The following is a 14,937-nucleotide window of genomic DNA, read 5'->3' as shown; positions in this document are numbered from 1 at the left end:
CGCACACGAGCGCACCATTTGATTTTGCTGGCTGACAAAATTTAACCTCACTTTATTTTCGTGTACGTACACGCAATACATACGCACGTAGATTACTCTATTATAAAATCTGTTATAAAAGTTGGAGCTCTCCACCGCTAGAGGCAGCACCGTATAAATCCCTCTTTTTGAATTTCAAGTTCTACCGATGTGCCCGCAATCTATTGTGGCACCATCCACCCACTGAGAAATGTATACGATCCGATCGGCCCTCGTCAGCCCGATTTTATTCTACCATCAGACTGATCGGGTCGTTACATTTCTCAGTGGGTACAAATGACGTAGCATATTAGGAGGGAGGGGTTAGTGGTGGTAAGCGTGGTTGGCCCTCACACCAACTGGCCTGGCTCCCAGTTACGGCGTTCTATCAGGATTCTAGCAGAGTTCTAACAGAGGTGGATATTCTAACAGCATTCTAGCAGAAACGTTCCATGGTTCTAGCAGGATTCTGACAGAACCAGCTCTGCTAGAATATTTCGTGACTGGGCTTCTGTGCTGTCGAGTTCAACAGACAGTTCATTTCAAGCAGTCAACAACTTCTTGAGCTTGCCAATACACTGTAACCATAACCAAGATTTTGGCCATCATCAATTTTGAAAAATTAACTTCGCTGCCCTTCTTGACAGAAAAGGTCCTTCTTGACAGCTCATTCCAAGGGGACCATAATCCATCAAAAAAATGCTGTTCAGTCAATTTGTTTTTTTGCAATTAAATGAAGAAAAAAAACTTATCAGAAATGGTTTTTAATCGAGTTTTTGATCGTGTTTTTTGCCGTTGTACATAAAAATTGACATGAAGCTTTAGGACCCTATTTATTTGAGTGACAATAAGACCTCGGACGAGATTAAAATTTAAATGAAATTAAAGCAAATTTCTTCAAACGTGTATCCCACAAAGAGAAACGTCAAGCTCAAGAGCAACCACCATCAAAACAAAGCCGAGAAGAAAACTTTTTTGTCTGGTTGTCAGTTCGGCTCTTTTTTTTGCATCATTTTCATTGTCGATTCAACGGCGGTCACAGCTGGAACGGTTCCCCGGTGGAATTTACGGTGATATTTACGTCCGGAACAACGGCAGATTGTAACCTTCGTGTTCTTATCAGTGCGCCGCGATTGATGGTTATCGTACGTGGTCGTTAAATTCTTGATTTTTTTGGTGTTTAGTTTCCCCCTTTATAAATCCGGTTTCGTTTTCGGTGTCCGGTCGCGATCTTTTTCTCAATTAGTTAATTTAATCATCCGTACTAGTTAAGTGCCCTGTGTAATATCTACAAGTGAGAGTAAGGAAAATAGTGTGCTAAAATGTCCGACGAATGGGAAGTTGTGAGCAAGCAGAAGAAGCCCCGCAAGCCCGGTGCGGACAAAAACAAGGCCGCGGCGTCGAACGCCGGGATTCCCAAAATAGAAGATGCTGGTAAGTGAGGAGGAGGAGGTGTGGGCTGGGTTGGGATGCGGGCTGGGGGCGGAAAGAGCCGATCAGAGTTGCGTGATGTTGGGTTGGGAGAGAGCGTGTGGTTGCAAGGTGGACATGACTTTGAGTCAAAATCCGGAGGAAACCCCGGATTTTAAAACGTTGTAATAAAACTTATTAAATAAAAAAATTTATTTGGTAACGATACAGTCATCCCACATATTCGGCACATTTTATGATAATATGTCAGTTTCTGTCGATCCTACTATTTTCACGACCTTTATTAAATTTTGGACATTATATTGCCTTTTTGTTAAACAAAATAGTAGTTTATGCAACAAGTTGCAAAAAGCGTATTTTTTCAGCACGAGTCGTATATTTATCCAACGAGGTTCACAGAGTACAACATTTTTTGCAATTCCAAAGAAGACCTATTGAGTGAAATTTTAAGTAAAATTTTCATGTATTTTGTCAATAAATCGTTTAAATCAAAAAAATGTTGAAAAGTGTTACTTTTCGAAACAAGTGCTGAAAAGTTCAACTTTTCAGCACCCATTTCAGTGTTGAAAAGTAGAACTTTTCAGCATTTATTTTGAAAAGTGTTGCTAGTCGATTCTGTTATTTTTGGTACAGAAAAGTAGGCTATTTCGTCGTTCAAGAATGACAGGAAAAGTATGTAGTTTCACGACGGAATTGCAAAAAACTGCATTTCAAGACTATTTTATCAAGAGTAGCAAAATAGTGCCACCAAATTGTGGCAAATGGGCAGTATTCATGATTGCTGAGAGTCGCAGGACTCTCGCCCTTTGCTATTAGTAAGTATCCAGCAAAGCAAAGGGTATAGCATGCATTTGATACTGTCAACTCCCATTCGGCTGTGTTCTCGTCGCTGTCATGTTGTAAACTGGAGTCGAGGGAGGTCCTGTTGTGAATTCTAGTTGGAGGTGGTCCGAAGATCATTGAAGAAGGTAGAATTCGCCATCACCCAAGACACGAAGGCACGAAGGATAGACCATGTCTTGGGGGGTGAAAGGATGATAGGATTTAGTGATAATACCACAATTTTAATATTTGTCTTTCTCTCTTATTTCAGACAAAATGTCTGGTCCGAGTCCAAGGTGTTGCAGAAATGTTCCACCATACAGAATGGGGTCTTCCTTCTATCATTTCCTATATTCTGAAAAAGGTGGTGCCCCGAATGTGGACATATAGTTTATCACATTTACTCCATATGGTGTGAACGTGACATGCTGTATGTTTGCTCTTGGTGCATTGGCTATTTTCAAAAACAAGCTAGATTTTTCCTATTCTTTTAAGATAAAATTTAGTAAAATCTATACATCTATTTATTTTGCTATTGCTATAACTTGTCTCTTAACCCATAAACTTTAACTACTCAATTATTCTAACTTGGAATCGCAATACATTATTGTAGAAATGTAACTGCTGAAAATAATTTGGTAAGAAATTTGGGCATAACTGTTAATATGATTAAAGGTACGTTCAAACTGTTTTATTATATATGTTAGCTATTCAAGTTTGTTTGTCTTGTCACATATTTCACAACTTCAGTTGTTTTCTAGTAAGCTTCTCGTTACAAGTTGGTAGTTCTGAAGGTTTCTTTATTCTTTCTTTCTGTGTTAGTCTGTTATTCAATGTTCGATTTTATTTTACATTGTACTTATCCCATTTTTTCTCTCTTTTTCTCTTTCATGTACCTTGCGAGCATACGATGACCGAAAAAGTCATTGTATCAGCCAACACACGTGTATTTTTCACAAAGCCGCGAAACAGAACAAGTATTTTTATAAGTGCGTGAATAACAATCGGTCGTAGAAGCTCAAAAAATGTGAGAACAATATCGCGTCGTGGTTAAGTGATAATAAGGCGAAGAAAGTAGACGACGATTCCGCATGAAGGATATAGTGGAAATTCTGCGTTAATTGTACAATGGATGAAGGTTTGAAGTTGACACTACCAAAAGGGAATGGTAAGATGCAATAGTAATATTGCTAGGTTTGATAGTGTCAAAAGGTAAGATCAAGAAATAAGGATTATATGAACCTATATTGTCATAACTATTGTATTCACTGAAAATTCTATCCACTTTCTACCCCCAATGTGTCCTGCACTGGGGGTGCCTGGGGTAACTTCGAGTTGACCTGGGCCGCCCGAGGAATTATGTCGTAGGTGGTTCGTGTACTTCTCACTCACCTCTCCTCGCGGCAAGGTTTTCCGTAGGTCTACACTCGAACATGCAACATGGGACAGCATGAATCTTCAGCTGAAGCCGGACGAATGTATTCCGAAATTACAGAATTACAGAATTACAGTAGCAAAATAGTGCCACCAAATTGCCTGTTTCATAATTGTGGGTTTTATTTCTGCCTCCCACAATTGTGGAACACCTGAATTTAACTGATATATTCACAACAAAGTTATCAGACCATTCATAAAACATACCTAAGCTTGAATTTGATTGGTTTCGGCGTCTTAATTCATTATTTTGTAAAACATATGTACTTCTGGAGAGAACCTAAGTTTGAAAAAAGTGTTAAAAATTTGTGGATTTCAAGGGTCAAAGTTTTTCTTTAAAAACGTAAAATTCAAAGCGGTCAAGAGGAATAGGGTTGTATGTAAGTGTACATAAATTATCAGGAAATGTATTTTGATGTTGATGTATCTGACATGAATAAAAAAAGATAAATATAAGAAAAAACCTATACCTTTCTTTAGTAAGAAAGGCAGGCAGGCAAAACATTACTTACATTTTTTTTGTGGGATGATCAATGTGTTGCAGTCATTCAAGTTATTTGGTTTTTTGTGTGAGTCGATATTTCTTGAATGCTTTAATTTGCATGATTGCTTTAAAATTTGAATTTTAAAAAGGTTTTTGGGAATTCCATAATATTATAATTTTATAGATTTTACAAAAGTGCACAGAGGCATCTGTTTAATATTCCTGGCATCCTTAGCTCAAATATTCACGATATTGTTCCATTTATTTATTTAATATAGGGGAATGGCACTTTTGCGTTCCATTACAGCTCATTTGAAGCGTTTTCAACCCATATCAAGCAGTGAATGCGGGACCATCCATAAACCAAGTGGACACTTTTTTTGGAATCTCAGAAAATATTTTCAGATAAAAATAAAAACCACAATAATACTTGGAGGCTTGTTTGAGGGCCCAAATTGAACCGGAAAATGACTGTTTTGATTGATTTACTGCCGTTATACGCATAATTGTCCCATGTTCAAAAAAGTGCAACTGAGAAAAACGCGATTGAAATTTTTCGACCGATTTCTGTGTTTCCACGCATAATTGCCCCGTGGTCCCTATTCGCCCTATGTGTCCCTAATCGTCCCAGTTAACAGGTTATCACCCTTATTTGTGATTCTCTTTCTATAAAACTGGTAAACAAGACATAATGCTTAGTAAAACTAATGATTCCGTGTAAGAAAATACTTGGTGGGACAATTATGCGTAGAAGTTTAACGAAGGGACAAACAGACTTGGTGTTGTTTTTAATGCGTTTCCGAACAAAGTACCAGATTTTGTGTTTTTTTCTTAAAGGACACATCAGACTAAACTTAAAAATGTCATAAAGTCAAAATCGTCCAAAACTGACATGGGACAATTATGCGTAAAACGGCAGTTTAGTCCATTATGAAATTTTCCCATACAACTTCAAGCCACCCTAATGTTCGCTTAATTATGGAAAACAATAGTTTTATAGTAAAGAAACCAATTTGAATGAAATTAGCTCGAAATTTCACCATTGTCACCAAACATGCTCTACCGATAGAAACTGCAGAGAGCATATTCTAAAAACGCGAGAGAGCCACCGTAATCTCACTCCTCTGCGTGCACCTTGCACTAAAATCGCTCGCACGTTCTGCATCAGTTCTAGTTCGACACTCTGCGTGACAACGCGTGACACGACAACGCACTACTCTGCTTGAAGTTTCCGTCCTCCGTCGATACACCTTAAAATAGTTGTCTTCCAATCGTTATTTTTTCTGGTATTTGTTTTTCCTGCTAATTATAGACACAATGGATCAGATTCTATCGCTGTACGCCAATGTGAAGGACGATGTACTGCTCGATCGAGGCCAGGCCAACAAGGAGAACAAAAATCAGCAAAATTTGGCCAACGGTAAACAGCACGATCGGCGAAAGTCCCCCTCGCGAGTCCAGCAGCAGCAGCAACAACAGCAGCAGCAAAACAAGGCCCGACAGCGCCAGGAAATGGAAAAGAAGCAACAGCAGCAGCAACAGGCTAAGCCCAAGTTCAAGGATCTGGAGGCGGCGCTGAAGGCGCTCGTCATCAGTGATCTGCGCGCGAATCTGTGGGCTGTGAATGAAAACTTTAAAGACAATCATCTGATGATGCTGAAAGCGATCACCGCGTTCCTTAACGAGCAGCTACGCGTCGATTCGGTCGATCCGATTTTCGCCGACAAGCCGCAATCGTATCCGTACAGTGTGATTCCGCGCGAGTTGCAAGAACTCATCGACGAAACCGTTGCGGACGCCGGTGAACAGAATGTGCAATATTTCTACGATCTTTCGCTGTCTAATTTGGCCAGCGACATGAATCGGAATCAGCCCCACTTGGGTCACAAAATTATGCTGCAAGCGATGGCTCAGAGCAATCCGCAAATTTGCGCCAACAACCTGGCGCGGAACGCGATCCTGCGGAACTCGTTTCAAAACCGAAGCAACGTCGGGCTGAGTCTGCTGTGGGCGCTCGGACAGGGTGGCTTCGGCGATCCCGACGTTGGGCTGAAGGTCTGGCAGGACATCATGGTGCCCGTGATTGACCTGAAAACCTACAGCAAATACGTCGTCGAGTACATCCACGCGATTCTCTCCCAGCACAAATCAACCAAGTGAGTATTGTTGCAGGCTTTTACAAATGAATTATTCAAAAATATTGAAGTGGAAGACTTGGCTCATGATAATATTCAGAACTTTTGAAAATATTTACAACAGCCCAATACACCTTTCTTCTATTAATAAAAGATCTTAAATTCAGGATGAGGGTTGATTGGAACAAAACTTACAAACTGACTCATCCGTTCATAAAATCATCTCTGTGGTAAACGTAACGCAGTAGGGCTGGCCACTTTAATTTTGCACAACATTTTCGGGTGTTCTCAGATGTATTGCATTAATATTAATAAAAAGTGATAAGTGCTTACCCTAGACTTTCCAGCATACTTTCATCTGACTGATTTAATTAAATAAGTCTAACGAATCACTAAATTGGCCATTAGGCAAACTTATTTTTCTCAATACCCATAAGATGATTTTTAGTTTTTCAACCATGTTTTTTTACAAAAATAAATCATACTTCAATGAAATTGTCCAGAATTTTCTTTTCCTCAAAATAGGTTTTTTATCCTCATAAGTATAACATATCAAAAATTAAACAAGATTTGAAATACGTTTTATTTACTGGAACTATTTTCTGCTCTTTTTCAATAAAATTAATTTTAAAATCCAGCCTAACTTTTCAAAGTGTCCAACATATGTGTTTTAAGCCCTGTTAAGTTTCATATTACAGTCCAGACTCGATTATCCGAAGGCCTTAGAAAAATTTCACTTTGGATAATCAAATCTTAGGATAATCGAAACACGAAAAAAATTGTTTTGTCTTTTTTCATTGTTGAACTTCAGTATGAACCCTAACTACTCTAAAGTGATTTAATCCAAGATGGCGGCCAAAATTACGATAATGAACTATTGAAAAATGCATACTGTAAATTAATAGGCAATCAACTTTTCAAATTTTACTAAAACATGGTCACAGAACTTGAATTTGAGAGAAGTAGGTAAGAAAATACGAAAAAAAACTATATTTTTTTCGTGATTCGATTATCTGAAGTTCCATAAAAACCTTCGGATAATCGAGGCTTCGGATGATCGAGTCTGGACTGTATTATAATTGAAAATAGCAGAAAATTCCAAAATCACAGCTTACAAAACTTATGAAACTACAGACTGGAGCGTTTGGTACGGTATGTCCACGCATCCTTCCTCTCGTGATGTAAAATGAGTTGCAAAATTTTAGAGAATTACTCTGCAGTAAAATTCGCATATCAATTTGCAACAATCTGGGCAAATACTTCTCTATTATGTTCAACATAGTACAAAAAAATTTTGCAAGTATTTATTCGTGTTTTCCATATTGCTGAAAAATATCGAATCAATGTTCCGGTTATCAATGAAAACCCGGTTTACGGAATCAATAATAAACAAATCAAAAAGTTATTTAAAAAAATAATACTATGAAAAGCTAATTTGCGAACATTGAGTAAACTTCCCTCTCCGCATTTCCCATTTTTATTTGCCAGTGCGTTGAGCTCACCGAGTTATAGAAAGAGAGTGAATAAACTACCATTTCATTATTGAATCCCCGAGTGCAGTTTGATCGCCTTCCTTCTTTTGGTTATTGGTTTTAGAGGCGCATCAATCTCTCCTAATGACTCGTCGCCTTACTGTGGCGCGATGTGTGTGCAAACAAGAAAATCACTCTCACGTCACGATCCGGTGCTTCTTCGGTACAACAATAATTTCCTTTTGTGTTAGGCGCAGCTTCCCTCGGCATCGTGCGGTAATACGCGGCGCTAGTGGCTGTTCGGCAGCAGCATGTTGCAATCACGCGAATCGGCGCGTTTTGACACTGGGAAATGAGGGGGAAGGAAAAATCTCCCGCCGGTTCGGGAAGCAAGAAAAGGTATCAAGTTTCACTGCAAGTGGATAACACAGAATGAGGTAAAAGTAAAAAACAGGGTGGGTACTTGGCTCGGAAAATTGGGGAAAAATGATTTTTTGAAATTTTCATAAATGTGATGAGGTTTGTAGCTTGAGGACTATTCATAAACCCCGTGGACACTTTTTTTAAATTATATGATATTTTATGATTTTTTTGAAAATAAAATCTAGATTTTTCGACGGGCCGCGAAAACGCAAAAACGGAAAAATCAACTTTTTTACTAAAACTGCGATAACTCGAATATTTAAGCGATGACCTATACTTTTTTGGGTAATAAAACTTGAAGACGAACTTTAGCTTTAACCCTCTACTGCCCAAATTTTTTTTTTCGAAAATTTTTATTTTTCCCGTGTTCAGGAGGTCATTTTGAGCAGCTTTTGTTCTACGAAAAACTTTACTTCTCTTGTTTTATGTTTTTCTTGTTTCATTTTTAGTATTTTTATTTGCATTTATCTTGTTTAGTTTATGTTTGTTTTTGGTAGTATTTGGCCTACTTTACCACCTCCTATCATTACATTTTGCCTATCTAATTTTTTCATGTTTTTACAGTAACTTTTTCAATTTTTTGCATGTTTTTCACATTTTCTGCTATAAAATGGAACCATTATCATTTAAATTGTAAATAAATGCGTAGAGGCATAGTCTGGGGCACTAGAAAAATTGCTGCATACTTCTTTTTACTTAAAATATAGGAAATGTTAGTAAAAAACACAGCCAAAGTTGACCCCTAAAAAAATACATTTTTAAAAACATTGGCAAAGTCACATAAAACAAGTCAAACTTCCAACCCTAAAATTTTCCAAAATTTTAAAAGTTCTTCTTTCCAATGCTTTTTGAAGATCAAAAAGCAAAAATTGATTTTTGGCGATTTTTTAAATCGAAGCCCGTCTAACGGCGGGGTTAGGTTGTAGAGGGTTAAGAGTTATCGCAGTTTTAGTAAAAATGGTATTTTTTTTTAGTTTTTTGCAATCTTAAATTTTTGCGCGCAGTCCGATAAAGATATTTTCTGACCTAGGCCAGTAACCGTCGAAACGGAATTTTTAGTTTTCATACGATTTTTCCAAATGTTAGGCTAGATTTACCCCTTGAATTTTTGACTTGTCATTTAAGGGATATCAACTTTTTGAATATTTAATGACGTAGAAGGGTCATTTTTGAATTTTGAACAAAAATTTTCATTATGAAATTTCGTTTTTTGTGTAATTTTTAGAGTGTTACAATGAAATTATTTCCTTTAAAAATAAAATAAGAAACCAAACATCATTAACAAATAGCTACATAAAAATAATTGAGACGAAATAAGGAAATCGGGACCATTTAAAAAAAATAAAGTTTTTCTAAAATTTAATCTTACATTACTCAAAACCTTTGTATTTGAATTTTTGAAATTTGAATATTTGAAATTAAAAATAAGAAGAAGATAGAACTCACAAAAAATATAAAACTAATTGAATTATAACTCGATTAATACTCGAATCATCAATTAAAATATCTTTTTTTATATTATTCAAAAAATGAACGCACATGAACATTTCCAATAATTAATTTTTAATTTTATTCATGTTATGATAGTCGCTCAATAAAAACAAAACTAGAATGATCATCTGCTAAATTAAAAATATGTTGTTCTATTTCAGCCCAGCCGTAGCGATTATGAAAAATATTTCAATCTTGTTTTACAATAAAACACATTTTTTCGAACTAAAGCATAATCTCGATTGTTTGTCATAAAATAAATTCTAAGCTTAATTTTTTTTCTAAAGTCCAAAATTATTACACTTTTAAATCTAAATTTAAAAATTTAAATTCAAATTTTACTCAATAAAAAACATTGAAAAAAAGTAACAAAATGTTTCATGTTCAAAATGTTAATTTAAATAATATTTGAAAAAAGTAGCTAAATGTTTCTAGCAAACTAAAATTTGAATCCAAATATGTTTGCAAAGCTAAATTATGATTCTCTGTTAGTAAAAATGAAATTTTCGCACAGGAATTTTTTTAGGTGAATTGATGTGGAATGTAGAACATATTTGTGGTGATAGTTTTGAAGTTGGAAAACACTTAATACCTAAAATCCCAAGCTCGAGAAAAAGGGGGAATTTGTATGGAAATTTCCCCTTTTTCTCGAGCTTGGGAGTTTAGGTGTTAATAATATTTAAACATCAAATGGTAAAGTTATGTGTCAAAAGTGAATTATCAAACTATTCGAATTCTACAACTTCCAGATATTTTAATTCAGTCTTCATATGCTAAAATGAAAAATAAAAAAAATACCTTTCTGGGTTATTGCTGGTTCAAAATGTACATGAAGTAACAGAGGTTTCAGACTGCAAATGATTGAAAAACATGGTTTTTTGAATAGTTGAAAAACCTCGGATTCGATATCAGGGATTAAAATTACCCCTTAGGACAAAGTTTCACGCAAATTGAATAAGGCTCGGGGCAACTTTTTCCGATATCGTGTGAATTGGAAAGAATAATCTTATATTGGTTCTCCCAGTTCACGACAATATCTTGAACAGAAAAACGATTTTGTGGCAAGGCTAGTCAAATAGTTTTTGTTTATTTTATTTTAGAACATTCGTTGGTTTGCTATAAGATGCATACACATATGAGTAGTAGGGTGGAATCAAAAATTGATTTTTTCAGCAACACATTTTTTGGGTTCCTTTTAGGGTCCCAAACAACCTCCCAAAATTTGGGAGCGATTGGTTAAGCTCACGATTGGCGCAAAGCGAATGAAATTTGTATGGAAATTACTATGGGAAAACATGCATTTTCACATTTTTGAATTAACAAAACTCATGTTTTATTATTTTATGAAACTAACACCATAGAAGTATAGCCCTGGATGTCCTTAACAACTCTCTCGAAGACAGTATGGTGCTAAATTGCTTCTAACAAAAGTTACAGAGCGTTCAAGAGAGACATTTCGAAATACTCGGTAAAATTCATACTTTTTGCCAACACTGCCAAGTCAAGCGGAAACTTTCGAAAACTACAATATATTTGAGGATTTGGAGTGCAATTTAACTAAATAATGACTTCTGAACATTTCTTCATAATGTTTAGACGTTATATTCATCAAAATATAAGAACAATAATGTTTGTTTTGTATTTCATGGTTCCTTGGCAATGTTGGCAGAAAATGTGAGTTTCACTGATTATGTCAATACACTACTTTTGAAAACTCTGTATCTTTTTTGTAACGCACTTTAGCACCATACTGTCTTCGAGAGAGTTGTTGAGGACATTCAGGGCTATGCTTCTACGGTGTTAGTTTCATAAAATAATAAAACATGAATTTTGTAAATTCAAAAATGTGAAAATGCAGGTTTCCCCATAGTAATTCCCATACAAATTTCATTCGCTTTGCGCCAATCGTGGGCTTAACCAATCGCTCCCAAATTTTGGGAGGTTGTTTGGGACCCTAAAAGGAACCGAAAAAATGTGTTGCTGATTGGATTTTTATCATTTTCAATTTTCTCATATAACTAGATTCATTGAGTAGCCAGCCTGGCTAGAAGTTGGGGAGCAAAACAAACGCATTGCTTCATCGCCTGAGTTAGGGACCGGTGCAGCATCAACAGCAGTCGATGACGACAGGGTATCGTAAAGTGTCAATGTCTGGTGGGGATCTCGGTTTGGTTCGTTGGCTTGCCACAAAGTAGCACTATTTTTGTTTTAGTTTTTCTCGTGACCTGAATAAGCCCTATTTTGTAGGTCAACGAGGAAGTTCTTCTCAACGAGTATTATAGTTAATCCGCTTGAAAAACAAACAGAAATAATTACATACATAACAGCCAAACTAATTCGAATCCTCCCCCATTTCCAGCCTCGAAATATCCTCCAGCGAGTTCCTCACCATCCTCAGCTCGCTCACGACGCAGGTCAAAGCGAGTCGCGACCTCGCAAATCTGCTGGAAGAGGCCTCCAAGCTGCTCGTCGAACGGTACGTGTTCAGTGCGCCCAAGACTTCCAGCACGTTCACGACGCTGTTCAAAAACATTCAGTTCATTGCCAAATCGGAGCTGATCTACTTCGGGTTGATTCTGTGCCTCACGGAGGACCCCGAGTGCTGGGCCGCTTGGCGGGGTCTGTACCGCAAGAACGTCCAGCAGACGGCCGAATTGCTTGCGTATATTGGTAAGCGTTGGCATTTCTTAACATCAGAATTAAATACTTAAATTTTATTTTATTTCAGAAAACTCTTCCACGGAATCAACGCAGAAACTGGTTAGCGATAGGCTCTTCCATCAGTTCTTGGACGACATACAGGAGATAAACGTTGAACTTGGGCAGAGCAAAAAGAAGGTGGAAGGACTGAAGGCATCATCGACGGTGCTCCAGGTTAGTAAACGAATGCCCGATGTTGCTTAACTTCGGTGATCGGACGAGAAACAGTGTTTTCATCATAGTATGATCGTTGAAATTGACCGTTATGTCTCTCTGGGGGAGGGTCGGCGATTTGACTGGCAATGCAAAGATCGTTGGTTCGAATCTCGAGCTGCAAGAGACCTAAGTGTGAGTGCTCTTTCTATACAATCCATCGGACGTCCGGGTCGATACGAAATATTGCAAAAGGAAATATCAGGGCCTAGCCTCGAAACGTCATACAGGAACAACAGCTGCGAACCGAAGATTCGCGTGACGTTTTGGAACGGATGAATTACCCCATTTTCGGTTTCCCGCATGGATAAAGTGGAAATTGTTGCACACGTTTGAAGTTGGCAAATATGCGACAAATTTTGATTTTATGCTAACTTTCATCATTAAACCATAAATTTTGGTACAAAAATGTTTGAAAATTGAATACAAACCTGAGGCACGATGGTTAGATGCAACTTTTTTTAAAAGGCGACAAAAGCGGAAATTATCAATAAATTTCAATGCATTTTTTCTGTTCAGAACTTCAGAACTTCCAAGGTTTTCAATAATGAAAGATTTCCTTTGTAACTAAGTTAATTATTAAATTCGCCTGCAAAACACCACATGTTAATAAACAAACGACGCCTATTGCCAATGTTGTTCGGTGGCCCATATCAGGCCATCGCCGGGGCCCTGGGAAATATGAAGGAAAAGCAACCCTGCAGAAATACTATCGATTTTTTTCTAATGTTGAAATGCTAGCCTTTTAAAGTTTAACATTTGTAAAAAATAAGTTTTTTTTCAATTAAGCCATAAGATTTCAATGAAAAATAACCTAATGTGAAATTATCTGTGAAATTCTAATGCCAACCATTTTAATAGAGCTACAAACCCTTTTTTCGAAAAATTCAAAGTGTGAATAATTCTCTTAAATTTCGGAAATCTATCAGAAATTTTTAATTTTGTGTTTTTTTTATTTAAATGAATACTGCCCATTGCACTCGTATGGGATTTTTTTTATTTGTGAATGAACCCAGGGCAAATCTAGAACATACTTTCTGGCGAAGGAATTTTTTCATCGATTTGCCGAAGAAGTTGTAGGTATGGATACGGATTACAAAAAAGTGATAAACGGTAAAAAAAATTTTGGTGATTTTTTATTTAACTTTTTGTCACTAAAACAAACACTAACAACACTATTTAACTATTTGACACATTCTCCGGCAATGTAACCTTAGGATGAAATTTTGAAAAGCGTGTATGAGCTATTTGGATATTTTTCCTTGATTCTAGACTACTTAAAGCTTCAAAAATCATGGTTTTCATTAATTCAACTTTTGAATATCATTATGTACAAGTTGATTAAGTTATGCAACAATTTGTGATAAAATCAGCGTTTTAAAATATTTTTCTAAAAACTCCTGGTTTTCAGCGAAATAAAATCCAAAAATTATTCTTTTAATTGCATTTTGTAGGTTTTTAGATGTACTAAACGGAAATGTCATGGATTTACAGTTTATCTTAAGTTAAGTATTTTTTCAAACTAGTGTAAGTTTACCATTTTATTGCGTTGCAACGTCACGAAAAAGGGACAGTTGTTTATGTCAACAGAAAACTAAACATTCAATCATTTTGATATTTCGGATGCTCTTTGTACTTGGAAAGAGCTTTCAAATGCAACCTAGAGCGACTAAATTGGTTGTCTAGATCCAAAGTTACAACAGGTTTAAGTTTGCGTTGCAACGTCACGAAATTTTAAATCATATTGGTCACATGGCAAAAAAGGTGTATGCGTAGTTGATTGTTGAGATCAAAGGATAATAAATATTATATATGTTTTATTTAATGTTTCCGAGCCTATTTACAGAAAAATTGTACATGGGTCATTCACAAATTCCGTCACTTAGGTTTGTAGCAACTCGAAAAAAGTAGGTATTTTATAAAACTTGTTGAGTAAATCAAAATAGACCGATGTTCACAATGGGGAAAAATTCTATAACTTTCAAAAAAATAATCACGTGGTTACTGGATGGCCCCTTTATGATAAACTGATTTATGTGAGGGTTCATTCTAATACAACGCAACGATTTTTTTTTTATCGCACACCCTTATGTAGGCCAATTTGCGGTGAAATTCACCAAACAATAATAATCACGTGATTCGATTGTTTTTTTTTTACAAACTTTTGTCACTTTGTTGTTGGACGAACCCTTACCTAAATAAGTTGTATGCAACGTTTAGTTGTTCGCAATTAAAAATGTTATGTTGCGCAGGTAAACAGTTTTATTATTTCCTCAAATTTAATTTAAAAACACAAAAGTCAACAAAATAAGTT

The 14,937-nt window shown here is 36.3% G+C and overlaps 1 protein-coding gene across 1 annotated transcript in view; it reads left to right on the top strand.

Moving 5' to 3' along the window:
* Positions 1 to 1,031: 1,031 nt before the first annotated feature.
* The window catches only part of LOC120418946 (transmembrane protein 214), a 54,012-nt gene continuing 40,106 nt past the window's right edge, over positions 1,032 to 14,937 (top strand). The window contains exons 1-4 of the mRNA XM_039581484.2: positions 1,032 to 1,452; positions 5,502 to 6,345; positions 12,070 to 12,380; positions 12,439 to 12,584. Of these exons, the coding sequence (XP_039437418.1) occupies positions 1,341 to 1,452; positions 5,502 to 6,345; positions 12,070 to 12,380; positions 12,439 to 12,584 (1,413 nt within the window). The 5' untranslated portion in view covers positions 1,032 to 1,340. The remainder of the gene's footprint in view (positions 1,453 to 5,501; positions 6,346 to 12,069; positions 12,381 to 12,438; positions 12,585 to 14,937) is intronic.

Source organism: Culex pipiens, chromosome 2 (assembly GCF_016801865.2).
Source record: "Culex pipiens pallens isolate TS chromosome 2, TS_CPP_V2, whole genome shotgun sequence".
Lineage (NCBI taxonomy): Eukaryota > Metazoa > Arthropoda > Insecta > Diptera > Culicidae > Culex > Culex pipiens.
The sequence above is the reverse complement of the archived record's forward strand: the minus strand, read 5'-3'. Positions and strand labels throughout refer to the sequence as shown.